Source organism: Anomaloglossus baeobatrachus, chromosome 3, assembly GCF_048569485.1.
Source record: "Anomaloglossus baeobatrachus isolate aAnoBae1 chromosome 3, aAnoBae1.hap1, whole genome shotgun sequence".
Taxonomy (NCBI): Eukaryota; Metazoa; Chordata; class Amphibia; order Anura; family Aromobatidae; genus Anomaloglossus; species Anomaloglossus baeobatrachus.
This window is the reverse complement of record NC_134355.1, coordinates 73,677,290-73,702,213: the sequence shown is the minus strand read 5'-3', so window position 1 is coordinate 73,702,213 and position 24,924 is coordinate 73,677,290. Positions and strand designations below refer to the sequence as shown.

The 24,924-nt window shown below is 44.4% G+C and overlaps 1 protein-coding gene across 1 annotated transcript in view; it reads right to left on the bottom strand.

Annotated features, from left to right (window-relative positions):
• Window positions 1-24,924, bottom strand: part of ACTR2 (actin related protein 2) — a 74,355-nt gene that overhangs the window by 21,429 nt on the left and 28,002 nt on the right. The window contains exons 2-6 of the mRNA XM_075339266.1: window positions 22,758-22,868; window positions 12,294-12,509; window positions 10,276-10,348; window positions 8,254-8,390; window positions 2,019-2,168 (exon numbers count right to left, since the gene is read on the bottom strand). Of these exons, the coding sequence (XP_075195381.1) occupies window positions 2,019-2,168; window positions 8,254-8,390; window positions 10,276-10,348; window positions 12,294-12,509; window positions 22,758-22,868 (687 nt within the window). The remainder of the gene's footprint in view (window positions 1-2,018; window positions 2,169-8,253; window positions 8,391-10,275; window positions 10,349-12,293; window positions 12,510-22,757; window positions 22,869-24,924) is intronic.

Genomic DNA, 24,924 nt, shown 5'->3' with positions numbered 1-24,924 from the left:
CGTGCCGCCATGATATTTTGTATGGGGTGCATGGCCGTCCAACATCTCCAAGACAAGGAGTCCAAACAGAGAAAGTGGCACAGATATTCCTCACTTATCGTGTTGCAGCAACAGCAGGGGAGTACGGGATGGTTTGGTTTGTGGGGGTGCCTGCCATACTCTCCTGCTGTCTATGCAGCATAAACTTTTTTGGTGAATGCTTCCCTTGGAGCATATTAAGGCTATGTGCACACATAGCAGATTTTTTTTTTTTCTGCATATAAAACTGGTTCTCTTGGCAAGGAAAAAAAAACAAAAACAATGCTTTTTTGCCACGTCTATTCTTTTATTTATTGAAATTGGAGAGAAAAGGGGGGAAAAAAAAAAAACAAAAAAAAAAAAAAAAAAACCAGAAACAATTGTCATGCTGCTTTTTTATCAGCACTTAAATCTGCAGAAAAAAAAAAAAAAAGAAGCAACGTGTGCACAGCACTTCAGGATTCTCAGCCTTTGATATTTTGGATGTTTTTTTCCTTGCAGTATTGATTAAAATCTGCAAGAATAAAAAAAAAACACTTTCTAAAAAGCAGAAAATCTGCTAGGTGTGCACGTAGCCTAACCGTAGCTTTTCATCCTGACTCCTTATCCCTCACATGCCAATATGATGTGGATTTGTACCACATTGTTGCAGCATATTTCTTCTTTTGCAAAAAAAAAAAATCATCTGTGCCAAAACTAAAGTAGGGCCCGCAGATTTTGCAGTTCTTTTAGTCACATCTGAACAAGCCTAGTACAGGTACTATTAATACATAAAATAATAATTATAATTAAGAATAATCACAGAACGGATTCTGCACTTCATATAAGTTTGACTGGGTGCTGTGAGGTGTGCATGTGTGTGCTGCTATACAGGGCTTTCATTCTGCCACCTTTAAGAAAAACTGACCCCTTTAGGGTCTTCGGGAGGAATTCAAACCCCCATCAAGGATTACTTCTGATATGTCAGCCTTTTCTTTTTTTTAGTTTATAGCAGGGGTCGGGAACTTATGGCTCACGAGCCAAATGTGGCTTTTTTGATGGCTGCATCTCACTCACAGACAAATCTTTAATAAAAAAAAAATACCGTATTTTCCAGTTAGTAAGACGCATTCTTTTTTCCCCCCAAAACTGGGGAAAATTGGGGGTGCATCTTACAAACCGCATATGGCTTTTCTGGGGAAGCAGTGGTGGCGCAGGGTCAGCGAAACTGCGGGCTTGTTGAGTGTCGCGGCAGCAGGCGCCATTGATCTATTGGCTGCTTTAAATCTCCCGCAGTTGAAGAGATAGACTTCAAGAAAATGGACACCGAGGCGGAGCGGCCATTTTCTTGAAGTACATCACAACGATCTGCGTATGCGCCATGGCTATTTTTTTTTTTTTTAAGTCGATCATGTCAACCGCTGGAGATTCAAAGCAGCCCGCCGGCAGATCAATGGCGCTCGCCTTAACACCCCACAGCAGTATTGCCGACCATCCCCACACTGACCCTCTTGAGCCACGACAACCCCTCCTCCATGCCCGCAGCATCGCCTACCCTCTCTCCTGGGACCTTCAGAGCCGCTCCACCACGGCTCCCCCAGGTGAGTATGGCTCTCACAGAATTACATTTTAAAATATATGGCGTTCATTGCTCTCAGCTAAAAAAGGTTCCCAACCCCTGGTTTATAGTGTTAGGAGGGCACTAATCCAAGCAACATTATATAAAACTCGATCTACAGGAAAACAATAGAAATCTAGAAAATCATTTCAAGCACTTTCTATTTTGAGACCTATCAAGTCTTCACCCGGTTTATAAATAACCTGAAAACTGCGGCCATTGGTAAAAGGGGAAATGTACGGAGGAACATTAACTGATCAAATTTGGATATCCATTGTACATAATGAATGCCTGATTAGCGGTCAGTCCCTGATTAGCCCCATTTCTGGGCCCCCTTTGTAGCAAGCAGACCACCATACAGAAGCACAGGGCATACACGGCACTGCAACCGCTCATTACTCACTGTGTAGGACTCCACCAGCACCGTAGTCTCCAAGGCCAGTTTTTGCTCTTGCTCTATATTGTAGCCAACATAGCAGAGCTTCTCCTTGATCATGCGAACGGTCTCAAAATCTGCAGAGTGATTGAATGCGTATCCGCGCAGAAGAAGCAACTGCAAAAAAAGAAAAAAAACCACACATAAGCCGGGTTTTACCTCCCATAAGCTAGCCTTCAATCACTGTCATATCTCCCTTCTCTGCATGGCTTTAGTACATCTTGGATATTGCAAGTAAAAACATTTTGGTATTTCTCATGTAGAAGACTGAAAAGCAAAAATAGTCACTTGTGTATCGTTATCTGGAGAGAAAAAAAAAAAAACAAAAAAAAAAACAAAAAACTTTCTCTCCCTCTCCAACTAACCCCCACCCAAAAAATAAGTATGAAGGTGAAAATCTACTTCCTCGTGTTACATTCAAGCTAATGCGAGTTTCTACTGTAGACACAAGGTGGCGCTACCGAGTTACTGTAACTGCTCCAGACACATCTTCAGGCCTCCATAGTGGAAAAAAGATGCAGTCAGAAATGCAGGAGACACAAGGCGCTTCAGAAATATAAAAAGCGCATTAGAACATGGAGATTTTAATATTTAAAATGTTAAGGTAATCCCCACGAGTCAAGGAAAAATTGCGGGAATTGCTATGATGCAACCTGAAGGGGACGCTGCGATCATGTCTCGGGTCCATTTGTTTGTGATGGCCAAAAGTCACAGACATTATTTTCTCATGGAGAATCATTGAGGTCCTCACAGACGCCATAATCTGATGCTTCCACTGCAACAAGTGGGCAATTGCCGCACCATCCTGGACTTAAAATCTGGCTACGGTCAGTTTGTCCTCTGGTTAAATAATACAGGGCCAATTTATATTTCTCGAACCTTCAATTTCCCCCCTTTGGTCCCAGGATCCCTGTTCTGTTTTCACTCGTATGAGGTTTATTAAAAATCCAAAAATAAAATAAAAACACACACTCAACACCTTTGTGATGCCATTTTTCCAAGACCCATCTGCTCAGTGGATGCGGCTTTAGGAGGGCTTGTTTTTTTATGCAGCGAGCAGGTAAGGGTTTGTAACGTTCAATCAGTTTTTATTCCATATTAAGTAGGATGTCCACAAAATTCTGGTGTTTTGTTTTTTTCCCCATCTTTTCTTTAAGCTCCCATGTAGGTACAATAACTAAATATTTTGATGGATGGACTCTAAATGCACAGCGGACTTTGGTTGAACATGAATAGAGCGGGCACAAACTTTTCAGTTAGGAAAAAAAAAAAAAAAAAAGTGCTCCCTGGTGTTGCCATTATTGGCCCTCTGATGATCTACTCAATGTATCCAGTGCTGATGTACACCCATGGTATATTAATTTAAAAAAAAAAAAAAAAAAGGGGGGGGGTAGTAGGTAGTAATGAGAAGATAAGATTATTAGATTTATTTTTCAAATTTATTTGATAACCGATTCCATATTTTTGGGACTTGAGTTGCCAGAATAACTCACAGTATCTTATTAAATGCCACTGCCTGAGACTTAAAACGCATTTGAGGGGTTAAACAGCAGCAAATCGGAGCTGGCTCTGATCGCCGCTCTTAGGGTATGTGCACACATTGCGTTCTGCCATGACAAATATTCCGCAGCGTTTTGTCACTGCATGTGCGTTTCAAAACGCATCCAAAACGCTGCATTTTTGACAGTGCGTTCCCACTCGGCTCTGCTACATCCCCATAGTGCAGAGTGGGAACACACTGTCTAACTGGCTACTAGACAGAGTCGCGCGATCAGAATGAACTTCATTGTCATTGCGTGGTTCTGTCTGCCGCGGCCTGATTTGCAGTCACCGGTGAAGGACTCACCGGTGACCGCAAATCCCCTGAGTGACTGAAGTAAGCCGCGTAATCAGCTGTGCAGTCACTCAGCTTACCCGCGGCCAACTGGAGTCCTCCGCCCGATCACCGTAAATCACCTGAGTGAGGGCACCGCTGATCGCGGGTCTCACTTCAGTCACTCGGGCGACTTGCTGTCACAGTTTGAGGACTCCAGTTATGGCCGCCCGCAGGTCATATGAGAGACTGAAGTGAGCCGTGCGATCAGCGGTGCTGTCACTCAGGTTACCCGCGACCACAGTTTTAGTCCTCCACCTGGCCGCGGGTAACCTGAGTGACATCATCGCTGACAGTGTGACTCACTTCATTTGCTGCATGGAGCTGACAGAGCGGTCGTGCTCTGGATGTGTCGTGGGACCTTTGTGGATTACTTTGGACCTGGAGGGCTGTTTGGGGATTTTAATAAAGTGGTGAAAGAGGGTGATTTTTTTGTCTTATTCCAAATAAAGGATTTTTTTGGGTGTAAGTGTTTATTTTCTTTAACTTACAGGTTAATCATGGGGGGTGGTATCTCGTAGACGCCTGCCATGATTAACCTAGGACTTAGTGGCAGCTATGGGCTGCCATTAACTCCTTATTACCCCAATTGCCACCGCACCAGGCAATTCGGGATGAGCCGGGTAGAGTCCCAGGACTGTCGCATCTAACGGATCTGGCAATTCCGGGCGGCTGCTGGATGATAATTTTAGCCTGGGGAGCTCCCTATAACGTGGGGCTCCCCATCCTGAGAATACCAGCCTTCAGCCGTGTGGCTTTACCCTGGCTGGTATCAAAATTGGGGGGGACCGCACGTCTTTTTTTTTTTATTATTTATTTTACTGCACGATATACACACGCCCACCTGCGGCTGTGATTGGTTGCAGTGGGACAGCTGTCACTCAGCGTGGGGGCTCATCTGAATGCAACTAATCATAGGTGTCGGTGGGCGGGGGAAGCAAGGAATATGAGATGGAATAATGAGCGGCCAACAATTTCAAAAGCAGGAGAAGCCGCCAGAGCAGTGTGACAGCCGTGCAGGGCCCTGACGGTGATCGGTGAGTATGAAAGAAAAAGACTGACCGACAGAGACCGACTGACAGAGAAAGAGAGAGATAGAGAGAGACATCGATTTCAATGGGTGGAAAATGCATCAAAAACACACAAAAGTAGTGGCATATTGCTTTTTAGAAAGCAGTGTCTTGGCAAAATATTTCAGCAGCCGAAACGCTGCGTTCTAAAACGCAATGTGCAGATGGAATTTGCACAATCTTCTTCATAGATTGTGCTGGGGACGCAGAACACATGCGTTTACGCTGCAGTGCAAAACGCAGTGTAAACGCATGAAAAAATGCAACGTGCGCACACATCTTTAGGGGCAGGAGTCGGCTGTGCAGCACAGCTGAACCTGCCCAGTACGTTGCAGATTAACCTACACAGGTTGCTGTGTTACATGTATGGCAGGTGTCTGGATGCCATAAAAAGGAGTTTTCTGGTTCTATAAAACTTTTTTGTGAATAGGACATCAATATTAGATTAGTAGGGGTACAACTCTTAGCACTACTTAGTATCTGTTTTAACCCACTACATTTAAATCAATAAAATATATACAGTATTGAGCAAAATTTTGAGGCAGGCATAAAAAAAAACAAAACAAAACACCTCTAATGTAAGAATGCTTTTATATCTAGAAGAGTAAGGCCCTGTGCGCACACTGCGTTTTTTTCCCTACAGGTTTTGCTGCAGAATTTCTGCAACAAAAAGAATGCGCATGTCGCTTTTCCGCAGGTACCCGATGTTTTACCATAGAGAATGGTTAAAAACCGCAGGGACCAACCCGTGGAAAAACCACATGCCGATTTTGGGTACGTTTAGGGTGCGGATTTTACCTAAACACATTTTCCCAGTGCACACAGACCCTTCAATAGTTTATTTTTAAGAAAATGCCAGATGAACACAAATAAATTCTAAGTCCTCATTTAGACATTTTTTCTGTACAGGCCAATTTTTTTGCATTAGAGTGTCAATTTTTCTCATGCGTGGAGGAAAAACAAAAACAAAAAGACAGTTTCTCCACCTTCTCTTTCTGACGGTCCACGAAAGTCAAACAGCACTCCAATGTCATGTGTAGTCTGATTTTTTTCACCATTACAAAGACCTGCGCTGCGGATTTTGATCTGACAGGTCTGAAATTTTCCACGAAATATCATGGCCATGTGCATCATAGGTATGAGTGCTATCTATAAACATCGGGCATCAGGATGAGGCCTAAATCAGATCAATATTTGGCATTACCACCCTGTGTGTTCAACAATTCTTCTATGGACACTTGCATAGTTTTTGAAGGAACTTTGTAGTGAAGCTGTCTCAAACATCTCGGAGAACCACACATTATGTATGAGGCTTGTGCAAATCCTCCTGTCTCTTCATGTATTCTCAGACAGACTCAATAATAGATCAGTTCTCTGTGGGACCGGATCATCACTTCTATGACTCCTTGTTCTTCTATATACTGAGGATACTTCTTAATGACATTGGCTGTATGTGTGGGGACGTTCTCATGCTGCTGAATAGATTTGAAGCCAGTTGCCTGCCTGATGTTATTGCATACCGTGATTATGGACTGTATTTCTTAGCATTGAGGACACCAAGAAATGGCCAACATTGAGGACCATTGATCCAGTGGTAAGCCAAGAAATCTTCATGCAGAAGATGAAAGACTCCATGCTTAATCCTCTTAGAAGATTGCAAAACGTCCAGCAGTGCCATCAGCTCAGAACTATCATCCACCAACGGGACCCACCAACTCTTCAGAGAAATCTGACCAGAAGTGTTCTTCATGGAAGAAATGTAGCCAAAAATCATATCTTTGACATGAAAACCAGGCCAAATATCCAAAAAACATAGGAGCTGGGTTGCAGAACAGTGGAAGCAGGTATATTGGACAAATTAGACAGAATGTAAATATTTGGTTGTAACAGAAGACCTTTTTTTCACCGAAGAGCTGAAGAGTGGTACAATAATGGGTTTCTGAAGGCAACAGTGTAGCATGGGGGAGGCACATCAGCAAATGAAGATTGGGATTTGGTCAAGGTTAAAATGAATGTGCCAGTAGGATCAACCTTCCTACACAGTCTACATGGGTATGTAGGTCATAGAAAGTTCAATAAAGAGACTACATTTTGTCTGCAATTCAATGTCTTCATCTCGTGAAGCCCATTTCTATGGGCTGGGCAGAGTTCCACGAGAATCTGACTCCAAAGCTTATTTTAAATGAAATCTTTTTAGTACTGAAATGGTTAATGTCAGTTTTGCTGCTGGTAGCTTTCAAGCAGTACCTAGGTGAGAGTATTTCAGCTGCTATTACTTTGTAGTCACGCCCTTCAGGTTTAACTAGAGGTGTTACCCAGCAATCCCTGCTGAAGATACAAATCCATTTGTATATAGGCCCCCTTGGCGGAAGGAGCTGTGTTGAAGTATTCCAAGAAGCTGATCTTTATCCTTTTGTGTTGCTGTTTATTCCTAGTTTGTCTCCCCTAACCTTTTGTCTTATTAGTGCAGCGGTGGGTTTGGTGAACCTCACCTGCCTCTCACTAGTCAGGGCATCTATAGGGTTTCCCAGGGACTCCGGGTGCTGCTCGGCGACAGTTGCGAAGACTTTATAGGGACTGGCTAGGAGAGTAGGGACAGCTACAGGTGATGATAGGAGGTGTTCCATCTACCCTCTCACTAGCACCAGGGTCCACCGCTTTTGTGTCTCCCCCTTGTTTGTGGTGTCGTTTTGGTGATTTTTTTTTTTTGTTGTGCATCATACTCTTTTTGATCTGAACGCGATCTCCACACTTATAGCGTGACAGTGTCTGGGATTACTTGAAGACAGAAGGATTTGCACAAGCCTCATGCACAGAAGATCTATAGTTACTTCTCCAAGATTTTAGGAACAGCCTGACGATGTCTTCAAAAACTGGGTCCAAGTGTATCTAGAGGAACTGATCACACCAAATATTGATTTTATTTAGATTTCGCTTTTCTTCATTCACTTTGCATTTTAAATGCTTAAAAAAAAAAAAAAAAAACTTAACACTTTCTGAAAGCATTGTTACTTGCAGTAATTTTTCCACATCACCCTTTCACACAGCACAGTTATTATATAATATACATTTACGAGATATACTTTGATGTATGGAATAAGAGTTTTATCATTTTCCCCCTCTTTATTAAATTATATATGTGCATTTATCACCATAAACACAGTGATCTGGATAACCATATTGCCAGGTCAATGTTACCGTACACAGACCTTCTGTTTGGCTCCTACATTAGTGTTATCTTAGGAGCCATATGTTTTACCTTGATCAGGTAGCGGGTAATATCCCTGCCGGCAATATCCAGTCTCCTGGTGAGGTGAGGCAGAGAGAAGCCTTCATATACTGGGCAGATATGAGTGACTCCATCACCAGAATCCACCACGACACCGGTCAGCAAACCTGAAGAGAAAAAAGGGACATCAGTACACATGACAGGTCAGACCCAGCAGGGGGCGCAATACATGGTTACACATTAGGTGACACATATTCCAGTCACGACAGCATTGCCCTGGCGTCGGACCCTGGCAACATTTTGTGCTCAAATTGTCTTGTCCTTGTCATTTGTGGCTAAAAAAGTAGGGTCCTAAGAGACAAAACCCCGACATCCATATGATCCTAGAGGATACATGGAAAGGGATCTTAAAACAATTCTTTAAGATGGAGGGAACCACCTTATAATATTCTGAGGACCACGGTGTCAAATTGTACTTTTTTGTGTGGTTGGCACCCCGCCGACACAGGATGCCTCACATTACCGTCTACAGTGAATGCTGGCTGCAGACACCGTATCTACGGCCTGGCACGCGCCGACCCGGTGATGTGAGCAATAGTTGACACGAGGAGAGCCATTAGCAGGACTACAGAGTGTGATATGTGCCGCACGCTTTGTGACTACATCCATGCTCCGGGCGCTAATGGAGTAAATTGCTGTTGTCATAGTAACTGGATAGGTTTCATGTGTGCTCGAATCTTGACGAGGACTAGTTAACTGCGTAGGATGAGGCATAATTATACATTGTCACGCTCCCATGTGCACTGGTGACAAGTGATAATGCCAACAATTCAACGGCTTCATTCATTTTCTGCACAGAACGGAGGAGGAAAACAAGATCCGCTGATCCCGGAGATCACTTTTCCAGTGGTCGTCAGATGTGAATGTGAACATCAGCAAGATTTTACCACTGATCGCATGTGCATAAAATAGCAGCCTTCACTCACAGATCTCCACCATGTGCTGAGAAGCTAAGACACTGGTGTGAACTGAACCGTAAAGGGTTATTCCCATCTTACCATTTTATAGCAGAAATACAATATTTACAGCCATGATCCAATGCCATGTCATTAATTCCTATTTATCTCTACAGGTGTTCCGGACACAGTGTTGCTCCGTTGCCCTCAGCTGTTCCAGTGACCAAAAGCACATCAGAGAAAAGTCATCTAAATTTGCCAACTCCTTCCAGCTATGTACTGTGTACGGATGTGCTCTCTAGTGCCACCTATTGGAGATGGCAAGCCAAAGTGTCAGCCTTGTCACATGACTTAAAAAAAAAAAAAGTAGAAGCTCCATTTGCGGATGTTTCTGGGTTTTTACCCCCTCATCAGTGCAAAGCAGAAAAACAGGTTTGACTGGGCGAGAGGCTTCTGGCAGAGGGTCTACTAGGCATCTCCCCCTGCCTACTGCTTTGCACTAATGAGGGGCAAACACCCCAAAACACTTGTATGCATATGGATATTTTTTTTTACCCAAAGTCATGTGGTATAGGCATGAAAAAAAAAAAAAAAAAAAAAAAAAAGGGAAGAAGATCACTGACTTTGATGATTGCTACTTCCAATAGTTGGCACACGTGTTTCGGTCTTTCCTTCTGAAGAGGTTACTTGTATATTTAAATTCCCAGAGGAGCACTGCATGGCCTATCAGTCTTCTCACATCAACTCTGTGCTCTTCACAAGGGGAAACTTTATCCCTCAGTTTACATGACATCCTAGAGGGATTAGCATCTTGACTTTATGTACGGTCCTTTTGGCCTCCTCGCACACAACCCACTGAATGGTTTTGTCAGCAGCCTACTCTGTTCTCCCTATTAAAAAACACACGCACGTTCAGGCTAAGCATGCATGTGTCAGAGACCGGCACCTATAGCGCAACTTCATGTTTAGTAGCACTGGGCTAGATAAGATTGATTGATCCCACCACTGAGCAATGTATGTTGTGTGCCAACCTCAGTGGATTTATTGAAATAGGATTATCAGGTTGTCAGAAAACATGGTAATCTCAGTCACCCACCTTGTGCATACAGAGTAAGAACTGCCTGGATAGCAACATAGACGCCTGAAAACTGGTAAGTCTCAAACATCACCTGAAGCAGAAAAAAAAAAAAAAGGCAAAATGTTTATCAGTTATAATAAAAAAAAAATAAAAAAAAATAAATAAAATCACAGGATACAGGAGAAGCTTAGGTGGGTGTAGAGGGGCGACGCATATTATATCTCCGCATCGGATCCTTTTGTTATCCCTTGGACAGTGCCACTATCGGAAGCGGCCGGCAGCGCCTTACTCTGCTCTCTCAACACACGCGTGTCCGGTTTTTCCTATCCACGTGCCCTGTTCTCAAGACAGATTGGGGTCCCAATGATGGAATAGATTATGGTATACCTGGTTATGCCATAAATACTTCACTAAAATGTCTTTGTTAGTAGGCTCCCTTGACATATACGAGGGGCGATTCAAAAGTAATGATAATCTGTTATTTCTATTGCACACAGAAATTAAAATAAAATGTTTTCTTCTCTTAGGTACCCATTAGTCCAAGAAAAAAAAAAAAAAAATCACTTAAATAGGCCACAATTCCCGGGAGCTACATTCATTTGAATATGAACTGCCGAGGAGTGAACATCAAAATGGAAAAAAAAACAAGCTCAGAGCTTTCATCAAATACCTTTGCTTGAAAAAAATGACTACCAAAGACATACACAGCGACTTGGTGGAAACATTGGGGGACTTTTCTCCTCCATATTCCACAGTTGCACGCTGGGCCAAGGAATTTAAGCTGGGAAGAACATCGACGGAAGATTAACATCGTGAAGGACGCCCATCCACGTCCCTCAATGAAGAAAACGTGAAAAAAGTTGAAGTTGTATTGGCAAATCGAAGAGTGACTATCAGGTATGTAGCTGAGGTCACAGGGATCTCATATGGCAGTATTCAAAGAATCCTTGCAAAAGAATTGCCTATGAGAAAGGTCTCCGCGCGTTGAGTGCCAAAAATGTTAACCAACGAGCAAAAGAAGAAACGAGTTGACATTTCAATAGCAAATCTCGAAAAGTTCCAAGCAGACAAGGAGAATTTTGTGTCACGTTTTTTGACCACGGACGAGACCTGGATCCTCCACTTTGATCCCGAAACTAAACAACAATCGATGACATGGAAATGAGCCGACGAACTGACGCCGAAGAAATTCAAAGTGTCAAGCTCAGCAGGTAAGGTTATGGCGTCCGTATTTTGGGATGCTGAAGGAATTATTATGGTGGACTATTTGGAGAAGGGAGCCACTATTACGGGCTCCTACTACGCAGAACAAATAAGAAGATTGCGGGAGGCTATCAAGGAGAAAAGGCGCGGCAAACTGCAGGCTGGAGTGCTGTTTCACCAAGGAGCGCCGCCGGCCAGTGCCACGCGCCGGTCAGGAGCGCCGCCGGCCAGTGCCACGCGCCGGTCAGGAGCGCCGCCGGCCAGTGCCACGCGCCGGTCAGGAGCGCCGCCGGCCAGTGCCACGCGCCGGTCAGGAGCGCCGCCGGCCAGTGCCACGCGCCGGTCAGGAGCGCCGCCGGCCAGTGCCACGCGCCGGTCAGGAGCGCCGCCGGCCAGTGCCACGCGCAGGTCAGGAGCGCCGCCGGCCAGTGCCACGCGCAGGTCAGGAGCGCCGCCGGCCAGTCCGAGCATTGCGCTGGACTTCACTGGCAGTATAGTGAGTGAATCACTGACACCTGGCACAGAGGGGTGGGAAGGGGGTGAATATTTCATCAACACAAGTTACAATCACAGACGCCGGCAGAGGAGTGAGTGGAATATGGGCAGGTGAATATTCATTCCATTAACTAGCCGGCAAGTGACTATAAACTTCTGGGGCTTACAGCAACGTACACCAGATAAAGTTACATATCCTCAAAGGGCTGCTTAAACCCCATTTCAGGATACCATTAATATGATGATTAGCAACTTGGGCTTATTTTTGGGGCAACACGATGTTTAATGGAGGACTGATTAGGAATTACAGACTGGACCAGTGTGGGCTCAGGACTTACCTCCACAATCTTCTCTCTGTTTTTGGTTGGGTTCATTGGAGGTTCGGTTAGGAGGATTTTACAGTCTCTGGTGTCAATGTTCAGTTTCTCAGGTCCGAATGTGTAGTCCCACAAGTGCTTCATGTCATCCCAGTTTCGCACAATGCCGTTCTCCATGGGATAGTTGACTTCCAGCATTGAACGCAACTCGCTGGCTTCATCGCCAACCATGAGGTCCTGAAAGACAAAAAAAAACAAAAAAAAACACTAGTTCAGACATCTGCATGAGAAATAAAAGATTTACACCAAACTTACCCCAAGAACGCCTGCGGGTTTATTTGTCCCTAACGATTGTTGTAGATTCCTAGAACCAGAACCAAACTACAGCAGCCCTATACATGAAGGGAGACAGCGCCTCGTACTCAACCTGGCACCAGTGTAGTTGCTGGATCAAATACCCATCATGAGGTGTTTCTTGTGTGGCACCTTGGTAATGAGACACCATTCTATAGACAACCAGATAAACTAGCTGATATTCTTTTTCCACTAAGTGACAGGATTGCTTTCTAATTACTGATAGATTGCAGCTGGTGTCAGGACTTTCCATGGCTTTTTCTACATCTTCCTTCAGGTAAACAAAAACCTGCAGCACATTTTTACATTGAAGTGTAGGGCCAACCATAATGATATATAGAAATGTTAAACCCATACCTACTCCAATAGATATAAGATAAAGGAGGAACAATGGAGTTTAAAAAGGTGCAAAAGTTAAAATATATTTTTTTAAAAAGATTACATAATAAAATTGTATGCCATAATAAAGTGCAATTTTAACATGACACGACAATTTGTTAATATACAGAGTAAATATACAGAAGTATAGAAGTACAGTGGGTGGGCATAGAGTAATGACTGGACATATACCCAATCCTGGCGCAACCTGTATCAAAAAGATCCCCGGATTTAAGAGCACCATGGCATTGAATAACGGGAAGGGGGTTGGAGGCAGCAGGAATGTTACCTAAGGTGCCAGTACACACAGCTAGCCGGTGGAAGAGGAGCTCCGCATGGAAGACCCGACGTACGTTTCGCAAAGAATACGGGTTGCGCCAGGATAGGGTGTATGTCCAGTCATTATGCCATGCCCAACCACTGTACTTCTATACTTCTGTATATTTACTCTTTATATTAAATTGTCATTTCACGTTAAAATTGCACTTGATTATGTAATTTTTTTTAAAAAATATATGCCATAATAAAATTGTATTTTAACTTTTGTACCTTTAAACTCCATTGTTCCTCCTTTTTCTTATATCTTTCTTCAGGTGTTCAAAATGTTTTCCTAGTATTACTCATTTTTACACAATAAATTTATGGATTGCCTGTGTGAATTGGATGGGTTTTTACTGATATCTGGTGAGAAATTCATAGCAATAGAACCTTTAGAAACTTACTTAGAAAATTGGTGAAGTGTTCAATACTTATTTCACCAGCAGTATACCTATATATTATTCTATAACGTAATAAAGTAGAAAGCGGTTCCTCTGCTATGCTCTTGTAACCAAACGATGAGTGAGAAACTTTAAGAGGTTTATGTATCTACGCGTTTCGAGGCGACCTGGCCTCTTCCTCAGGATAAAATCATAAACCGGTTAAATTTGATCTGTCTCATCGTTTGGTTACACGGGCAGCGTAGAGGAACTGATCTCTACTGTATTATATTCCGGCTCGGTGTCTCTACACCGTGGATCTGCAGCCGCCTTTATGAGTACATAGTGGTTGTGTCTTACACAACCACCCCAGCTGAGGATTCAATCCATCCCCCTCACCAGTTTCATCAGGTATCACCCTATTGAGCTTTTATATTGTCACCTTTAGGCTGTGTGCCCACGGGAAAACGTACCTGCGGACTTTTGTGCAGGTCTTTCCACAGGTTAACGCAGCAACTCCCCAGAATCCGCAGCTATCCAATGCTGTGGTATTTGTGGAGTTGTTGCGGTAAACCTGCGGCAATAGTGCAGATTTTGTGTGGAATTCCTGCCCTGTATCTCCATAGTGGAGGAGCTGGAATTCTGCAGATATTTCCGCATGAATAATTGACATGCAGTTACATGCGGCTGCGGGAAATTCGCATTTTCCGCAGCCGCACATACCGCAGCATTGATACAGCACTCCCCAAATCTCATAGGGTACCATGGGGAGTGTCTGTACTTGAGTAAACCTGTGTATTTATCTAGAATAATCCAGATAAATCCGTGGTAACGTTGTTCCGTGGGCACATAGCCTTAGTTCACTTTTAGATTTTATTCTGTAAATACATTTTGGGCAAATTGAAGACTGCGTTTATGTTATGGCTGCCACATGTGGGGTACACAAGGCCCCAGTGCCCTTCAAACATGCGGCCACTGGCATCTTGTGGGCATGGTATCATCTGCGCAACATCCCAGCTGAATGCATCTGAGTAGTGTACAAACATACATCCACATGCCAGTATACAAGCAGTTGTCAGTAGATTCCAAAGCATGGCCTTCTAGCCAGAAACATGACCACACAGCAACGGCCCCGAGCTTTCTATGTGCAGAATTGTCACAGGTTGCAACCCCAGGATTCCTTGTATTGCAATGTACGCTTTGCTTCTAACCCTGAATGCCAGTTGAAGATTGTGATATGTCTGTAAAGCCTGCTTTACACCTTTCCATTCTGCATACGATATCGTATGCGATGTGACCTGCCCCCATCGTATGTGCGGCACATTCAATTTGTTGACCGTGTCGCACAATCGATTAAAAGCTGTCACACGTACTTACCTTCCATACGACCTCGAAGTGGGCGGTGAACATCCACTTCCTGGAGTGGGAGGGACGTACGGCGTCACAGCGACGTCACGCGGCAGCCAGCCAATAGAAGTGGAGGGGCGGAGATGAGCGGGACGTAAACATCCCACCCACATCCTTCCTTCCGCATTGCTGGCGGGAGCCGCGGGACGCAGGTAAGATCTGTTCATCGTTCCCGGGATGTCACACAGCGACGTGTGCTGCCTCAGGAACATTGAACAACCCGACGTGCAATTTTTAGGAAATGAATGACGTGTATGCGATCAACGGTATTGCGTTCAATCGCACGTAGCTGTCACACGCTACAACACCACTAACGATGCCGGATGTGCGTCACTTACGACGTAACCCCGCCGACACATCGTTAGATATGTTGTAGCGTGTAAAGCGGCCTTTAGATCCAGGCGCAGCTGTTCATTACATCCGTTCCCCTACGATCTGCACATCATGGTATGGGTGCTGGCTGCTAAATCCATTTTATTACTTTGTACAGACAGTACAACGAGAAATTAGGCTTCCACAAATCTTCTTTCGGCCAGGTAATGCGCTTCTACAAGGAAATGTCCTTACTTCTGTCCTGCGCTCACCCAATGCCTGCAGAGCAGAAATCAGCAATCACCAATACTGTCCATCTAATATACCAGGCCTACTGATTGCCTCCATTTTTGAGGATTAATTTTCTCTTGAATTAGAAGTGTGCCAGCACCTTGTGACTATTCACCAGAGCACATGGTGAGCTTCTTATACAGGAATGCCTCCTTGAGAGCGCAGCGGTACGGCACCAGGTTTTTCCTGCTGTGTTCAACTGTTTAGATTCCTGAACTTGTCTAACCTGGTGTGCGGGCGACATGAGGGCGCTCCACCGGAATGCAGAAAGAATGGAGAGTGACTGTAAAGGAGAAATCCTGGCACTGGTGGAATGCAGCACATAACATGAACGTTATCTAGTCTCGTACCTGGATTCTGTACCTTCATAAAGACCTGGAGAGGCTACAACCAGGATTTCACATCTGCACTGCCCCCCCCCCCATAATCCCAATGAACGTTGCAAAAAGGCAGAAATAGAGCAGAGACCATATCTGACAGCTGCACATTATCCTAATTACCTTTTAATCCTTTAGCAATAGGACCCATTTAATTTCTTCAACTGGCCATAGAAGATCTGTGTAGAAGAGGAGTTCCTGAATCCTGGACACAAGGGCTTATGCACACGTTGCAGATTTGTCACAATTTCCTGATGGCAAAACCGTGAATGAGATTCCTGATGTCTCAGACACACGTTGCTTATTTTTTTTCCCTTACAGATTTGGTGCAGATTTAAATCTGCAGTTTGTGAATTTTTTTTAGCATTTTTGCTGCAGGTTTCACTCATACTAATCAATTGGAATAATCTGCAAAGCACAGGTCAAAAATACAGAAAAAAATGAATGCTTTTTGCCGCTGCCTTTTTCTGCAACAAATACACAACGTTTGCACAAACCCTAGACGTGCCCGAACCTCCATCAATCAACTGATCTGTGGAGGTAATCTTGTGGGAAGCACAGAAATTATTTACAGCGCCACCACAGGTTAGAGAGAGCCATTACACAGTTCTCACTGACGTTACCAGGCTGTCAATGCAATGGCCATGTGTGGTGGGTCCTCCAGTCTCTGTAGATGCTCTCTGCTCTGTTATAGGAGAGTATTGTCGTTAAAGGTGAACTCTGCCCGTATATTGATAACATATCAAAGAAGTAATTAATTTCTCACACTTGGGGGTCCAACACCCAGCACCCCCACTGACCAGCGATTAGTTCTGGAAGGTGTGGGATGGAAACCTTGAACAAAGACGCACCATTCAATGTATTGCGACTGGTACCAGGTGTCTGGCCCCCTCATCGATCTGATATCAATGCCCATCCTAAGATTAGTATCACATGACCAGAGCCACTTTAGTATCTCCAAAATGCACTAAATCAGGAATGGGGGGGGGTCTAAGGCTGAGGCCACACGGGGATTTATGCGAGTCCTCGCATGACGCTTGGCTCACGCTTGCAGCACAGCAGGAGCCGACCGTCATTGTGACTGTGGTCCAATCGTGCGATCAGACCACAGTTGCGGAGGAGAGGGCCGGCGTTGGAGGGGAGGGCCAGATTTATCTCCCCATCTCCTCCGTTACCGGATAATGTGAGAATCACACTACTCTCGCGTTACATCGGTGCAACGCGGGAGCAATGCAGTGTTTCTCACGCCCCATAGACTTTAATGGTTGAAAGTGAAACAAGCTCGCATTGCACTCGCAGCATGCTGTGACTGTTTTTTTGGTCCGAATAGGGCTGAGAAAATAATCGCTCATGGGAGCGGCTCCATAGAGTAATATTGGTCCGAGTGGAATGCAATTTTTTTATCGCATTCCACTCGCACTGTTTTTCTCGCTGTGTGTCCTAGATCTAAAACGAAAAACCTCAATACAGTAGATTCTCTCTAATCTGGGAATATTTACTAGGGAAAATGATCAGACATATTGGATGTGTGTTATTTATCAAAAAATCCAGCTGTAATACAGATTTAGTGATTGGAAACCGCAGTCTCATGAAGGGGACGGGTTGAAGGAAGCTCTCAGCAGCGTATACTTGGATTTTAAGCTTTGTCTGACGTGATCCTATGTCAGCAGCAAAAACAATGACAAATAGTTTAACTTTTGATCTTTATTATAAGACAAGAAAAAAATCCTCCCTGCTGAGAGTTACAGCGCATTTCACTTCTGAAAACCAATATTAGTAGAGAAGCAGTCATTCATTTTTCATGCAGAACTGCAAACAACAAAATCCATACTGCAAAGTCCGTGTACTGATAATGTGGGTTAATGTCATTTATCCCCCCCGGATAGAAAGGCTTCCACACACCGTGACAGCGCAGTACAGCGGGCGCTGCATGTCATTATTACATGAGCATTACACATGCGAGAACATGCGGGAGAACACATCTGCCAAAACCGTGGTCATCTGCACGGCAGGAAAGGCAGCAAACATCAGCCGGCAGCCTCACCGCCCGCACTTACCATCTTTTTCTTATTCTACTTGAGATTTTTCAGTAAAGTTGGAAGAGAAAGAAGTGAAGAAGAAGAGAATGTCAGAGGTGAGGCTGGAGAACACCGCTCACGACAACAAAGTTTGTAAAATGGAGACCAGCTGTCAATAGCCAGCCTCACAGGGAATGGTGATGCCTGTGCCGAGTGCTGCTAAGTGTGCGGTACTGAGCAGGCGGACCCCATACTGTATCTACATGGGTTCATCATGATGAGTCAGTCAGTTTTTGGTTGATACTTTTTCCTGCTTTTTCTCTGTTGGTATTTTCTTAAAGAAGAAATAAGCTATAGAGGGTCTGGTAGGGGTAACAATAGTGCTAGCCATACCAGACCTCAGATTTTAGATTGCATTCGGCACCTTACCACGCCATCACTATATTTAGCCGGCACCTGACCACAATGTCTCATAGCGAACACAATGCTAAGATCTCGGAGCAGCTGCTGCGTCTATAGTTATGTGGCACAGCGGCCTATTGTGGCTTTATAACAATCAGACCACTTAAAGTGACCCTCCAACCCAGATAATAAATGACGCATTGTCACCATACCTAATGTGCTCCATCTGTTATTGGTGCCTTGGGGTATTTTACGCATGGTGACCTCTCCTGCCTTTCCTTTGGTAAGGGATGGACCAAAGCCAGGGATGACAGTGCTGTGTCCATCCCACGGCAGAGAACAAGCAGGGCTGACAAGATTGAAACTTTCTTCAGCTCCTTCACATATCTCTGCTGTGGTGGCACACAGCACCACCTCATCTATCCCCCTATCCGTCAGAGTCCCCCAAGGCTCCGTTCTTAGACCCCCTCCTCTTCTCCACCTACACCTTCGGCATGGAACAGCTTATAGACTACCACGGCTTTCATTTCATCCTTATACTGATGATGCGCAGATCTACCTCTCTGGACCAGATATACCTCCTTATTAACCAAAATCCCACACTGACTGCTATTTCATCCTTTTTCTCAGCTCGATTTCTAAAACTTAATGTAGACAAAACAGAAATCATCTCCACCCTCACCCACCCTTCCATCTCTCTCAACTCTCCTAACAGACCTATCCATCAATGGCTGCGTGCTCACTCTCCCCAGTCCCGCAAGATCACTGCTCCGGGGCTGGCCTGGACTCTGCTCTCTGCTTTAAGCCACATATCCAAGCTCTTTTCATCTCATGCCAACACCAACTCAATATTTCCGGAATCAGTACATTGCAGAATCTTGCTTAAGTAGAAACATTAGTGCATGTCCTCATCAACTCCCACCTTGACTAGTGCAACCCCCCTTGCTCGCTGGCCTCCCTTCTAACACTCTTGCACCCCTACAATCTATCCTAAGCAATGCTGCAAACCTAATCCAGCCCCCCCCGCACTCCGGTATTCCTCAGTCTCTCCTCTCTGCCAATCCCTTTACTGGCCTCCCATTGTCCAAAGACCAAAGTTCAAAACCTTAAAGGGAACCAAATATCAGCTTATCAGCTCAGCATATTAGCTGCACCTAATCGCGTCCTCTCATCAGCTGTTCTGCAGTCCTGTTGTGACCACGCGCGCTCCCGCGGTCACAATGGGATGTAAAGAAGCGAGGGCGCATGCGCCACCCTCTCCTGCAAAATACTAAGTACAGCGGGCTTCAGAAACATGGCGCCGGAGATGAGCGCTATGCGCAGGCGCCAACTCCGGCGCCATGTTTCTGAAGAGAGGAATTTACATACGGCCAGTGAGAGGGAGGAACAGGCGACGGCGGGGATAAACGTCCATAACCCGCCCGGACATTAGGAGAGAGGTACACACGTCAATCAAAAAGTGCACGAATTTTCACACTTTATAAAGTTGGATTTCACTGACTAAACACCCGAGCTGCCCCCTAATGGTATGTACAGCCTGTGCCTGATAGTGCCAGTACTGCACTGGCTGCACCCTATAAACTGAAAACCTGATGTTTGGTTCCCTTTAACCATGACATACAAAGCCACCTGCTGTCTCCTCCCTACATCTGTAACCTAGTCCTCACAAGAACTCCTTCTGACCTCCCATCTTACCTCCTCTTCCCACAATTACATCTAAGATGTCTCCCACATACACTAGAAATCTAAACCCCAACATAACAGACTCACACACCATGGAAACCTTCAAAGGAACCTGAAGACCCACCTCTTCCGACAAGCCCACAACCTGCATGACCATCTCCACCCTCACCTACTGTATCCTCACCCATCCCCTGTAGACTGAGCCCTGGCGGGCAGGGTCCTCTCTCCTCCTGTACCAGTTTGCCTTGTATTGTTCATGATTATTGTACTTGTCCCTATTATGTTTACCCCTTTCACATGTTAGGAGCCATGGAATAAATGGAGCTGTAATAAATTATAATTTACATTCCAGATGAGCAGAACATTAGCACAAATATCTGCAAAGAAAAAAGAAGCAAAGCTGCATAGGGAGAACCTTCTCACACAGTTGTTGGGTTTGTCACAAATGTGTGATTCCCAAAATAAGCTGTCCCTTATCCTCCGAATAGGGGATAACATTCCAATAGCTGGATGTCCAACCCCAGGGACCCCCAGCAATCCCCAAGGGCTCCAGGATCTGCAGTCATGTCAAATTATGCAGATACAAGATATCCATGTGATTCGTCTATGTGACTGCTGAAAACATGAAACATAGGAGAGCTGTAGTCTCCTTTCAAAAGCAGTTTCATAGACCATGAATGGAGAGGAGGCCGAACATTTGCACCTCCGTAACAAACAGAATGGAGTGGTAGCGCCTCATTGTTGGGACTGGTGGAGGTCCCAGCTGTAGGAATCCTAGTGATTGGAAGTTGTCCCCCATCTCACATATACGGAGTAATTTACTTTTTGAGTAACCCTTTAACCCCTTCTCAACCAGCCGATTTTTCGCCATTCTTCTTCCGAGAGACATAACTTTTTTATTTTTCAGTCAATATGGTCATGTGAGGGCTCATTTTTTGCGGAACGAGCTGTACTTTTAAATAAAACCATAAGTTTTACCATATAGTAGACTGGAAAATGGCAAAAAAATTCCAAATGCGTAAAAATTGCAAAAAAAGTGCGATAGCACTATTGTTTTTGAGATTTTATTCACTATATGGTAAAACTGTCAGTGTGATGCCTCAGATCAGTGTGAGTTCGTAGACACCAAATATGTTTAGGTTTACTTTTATATAAGGGGTTTAAAAAAAACCCAGAAGTTTGTTCGAAAAAAGTGGCGCACGTTTTACGCCATATTCCATGACCCTTAGCGCTCTCATTTTTCGCGATCTATGGCTCAGTGATGTCTTATTTTTTGCATCTAAGGCTGTTTTCAACTACCATTTTTGCGCAGATGTTACGTTTTGATCGCCTGTTATTGCATTTTGCGCAAAATTTGTGGCGACCAAAAAACGTAATTTTGGCGTTAGGAATTTTTTTGCCGCTACACAGTTTACTGATCAGATTAACTGATTTTATATTTTGATAGATCGGGCGTTTCTGAACGTGGCGATACCAAATGTGTATATTTTTTATTTTTTTAACCCTTTAATTTTCAATGGGGCAAAAGGGGGGTGATTTGAACTTTAAGGTTTATTTTTTTTCCATTTTTTAAAAAACTAACTTTTTATTTTACTAGTCCTCCTAGCCAGCTATATGGATCAACAATCCAATCGCTCTGCCATATCTGCTGATCACAGCTAGACACCTGTAAACAGCAGATATGCTCATTTTCTGCCTCACCCAGCTCTGGGCTGGATGAAACCGAAAGTAATTCATGTGAGCTACAGGAGTCATCACATGACCCTGTGCTAACATGACAACCACTGGAAGTCACGTGATCACATCACTTGACTTCCGGTGTTAGCCGGTGAGTAAATGTTTACCGCCGATGCAGTTATAATAGCGCTGTCACGTATTGACAGCGTCATTCAAGAGGTTAAACGGCACGAGCAGATAACGATTCTGCTAGTGCCTGGCAGGCACACATCTCAGCTGTGAAAATCTTCTGAGATGTGCGCCGATCGCGGCAAGCTGCCGGCAGCAGACCGCGGGCAGTAACACTATGACCGCTAGGACGTAATATTACTGCCCGCGGTTGTTAAGGGGTTAAAACTCCCTACGATTTAAAAACAGAAGAGGAAAATACTCCCCCATCCCAAATCCAAGAGTTACTTGCACTCGTGCGTTAAACCTGCAGATGTGTGAGCAAGAAAAGAGAAGGATTGGTCCCTAAATGCCACAAAACTTTTATCAGTAATACACAGAATGGAGTGAGACTACTGAAAGTATCTTAGGGTAGGATTCCACAATGTGCTATCTGCATGCAGCCAAAACTCACGGCCATCTGCGAGGGAGCCCGAGAAAGTGCGCGACTAATACCTCCCTGTGCGGGTTGTTGGGGATTTTGTCCACCACAGGGAATCGCACACAGATGGAGAACTACAAATATCACGAGAGTCTGTAAAGCTGCCCATGACGAGTATCTGGACTCTTTTCTAGTTGGGATTTCTACAAACCAAATTTGCATTAACAGGAAAGATTTCCGGTCTCCATTCGATCCGATGAAGCCTAAATTCAGTTCATGCTCTTTTGTAGAATAGTTACCTTGATCTCAATGTTTCCCACTTTGGCAGTAGAACGGATAACAGGTCGCCCGACCAGAGCGGGGAAAATGTGCTCGGGGAAGTTGGAGCCGGCATAGCCACATTTCACAAACTGAAAGATAAAGAAAGAAAAATTAACAAATAATCATCAAATAGAAATAATTTCAGAGAAGAAACAGTCCCTTAATACGACAGGGTCACACTACTTAAAGGGAACCTGTCACCAGATTTGGGGCCTATAAGCTGAGGCCACCATCAGTGGGCTCTTATACAGCATTCTGTATATAAGAGCCCAGGCCGCTATCTAGAGCGTAAAAATCACCTTATAATACTCACCTAAGCGGTGGTGCAGACTGGTCGGATGGTGTCTCCGCTCTCCAGGTCCGGCACCTCCTCTTTCAGCCATCTTTGTCCTCCTTTTGAAGTTGGGGTGCATAACGCATCCTACGTCATACACACGCACCGGCGGTCCCGCGCAGGCGAACTACGATACTTTGATCTGCCCTGCTCAGGGCAGATCAAAGTGCACCTGCACAGGACCTCAATGCTGGTGCATGACGTAGGACGCATCATGCATCCAGACTTCAAAAAAAGGAAGACAAAGATGGCCGGAAGAAGAGGCGCCGCACCCCGAGAACGAAGACACCCATCTGACCAGTCTGCACTGCACCGACCATTTAGGTGAGTATTATAAACTGTTTTTTTTACATTCTACACAGCGGCCTGGGCTCTTATATACAGTATGTTAGAATGCTGTATATAAGAGCCCACTGGTGGTGGCCACAGCTTATAGTCACCAAATCTAGTGACAGGTTCCCTTTAAAGGGAATGTTGCACCTATATTTCTTACCAATCAGCATCAGATCGCGATGCCCATTTTACATTACATTATCACTCCATTTTCTATTTTTCTTTTTTCATGTGCACTATGAAGCCTGGTGTACACGTCCTGGCTTCAAACTGAAATAGTGCGCATGACCAAACCTCCGCGGTCACGTACACCGAGCTATAATCCAGTGTTGGGCGGCAATGGCGGCGGAGAGGAGAGTGAGATCATCTTCTGACGGTGCACATTTCATTAAAATGATAGCACACCCACAGGGGTGTACTAACATGCTAATGGGGCCGACTAGCCATGGGGACTAACACCCAGGGGACTAGTCCCCCGCGCTCATTAGCATACGATAAAAGATCTTTAGAAATACTTTTTCTAAAGATCTCTTTATTCTCTTTATCTATGCTAGTGTATACCGGGATGATTAGGCAGGGATTAGCAATATACACCCAGAACTGCTCATGGTTCTGGGTGCATATTGGACCTGACAGGTTTCCCTTTAAACAGCAAAGAAATACATCAGAAAGGATCAGTCTATGGCGTGTATAGATGAAGACGCACTAATATGTTTCAAGATCTGTGAGAAGCATAAGAAAAATGGCTTCTTATAGAACTACAACCATCAGATTGCCGGCCGCAGATCTGTGCGCACTGCTCACATTGAGGCTTTTGGGCTGTGTGCTGTGAGCCTTCAGAGCTGTATTTTCCGCTCACACAGTGCAGAGGTGCAGTATATAGGCCATATATAGAGATGTGTGCTTACACTTCCTATTGAGTCACGCACAGCCATAGCATACACAGCACAAATACCGGCTTTGCGCTGAACTTCCCGCCGACTGCCCATTATAACCGCGATGTGCCGGGCATTGTTCTATTCACCTAGCACAGCAGCGGACCTTTACTCCACATAACCACCAAGATTCCCGGCTACGGCATCATTGATTTTGTAAAATGTATTAACCCTTAGGAGACATCTATTTTGGGCCTTTAAGACAAAAGCTTTTTATATTTTTCAGCATGTTTCTGTGGTACGAGAGGCATGTTTTTATATCACCGATTTAGGTACATAAACTGTTTAGCACTTTATGCAGTTTCAATGTATGCCATCCGATGAGCGGCACACGCTATCTGTATATGACGGCGTCAGTGTGATTGCAGCAAATGAAAATTTATAATTTTTTTTCATATATTATTTTTGTACAACTTCACTTTATGCATTAGTATAAAAAGGACTATAATTTTAGGTCACTGTTATATGAGGGTTTGTTTTATTGTCTTTAAGAACCATTTTGCAGCACATTTGTTAATGAATCTTTTTTGGGGCGGCATGCGG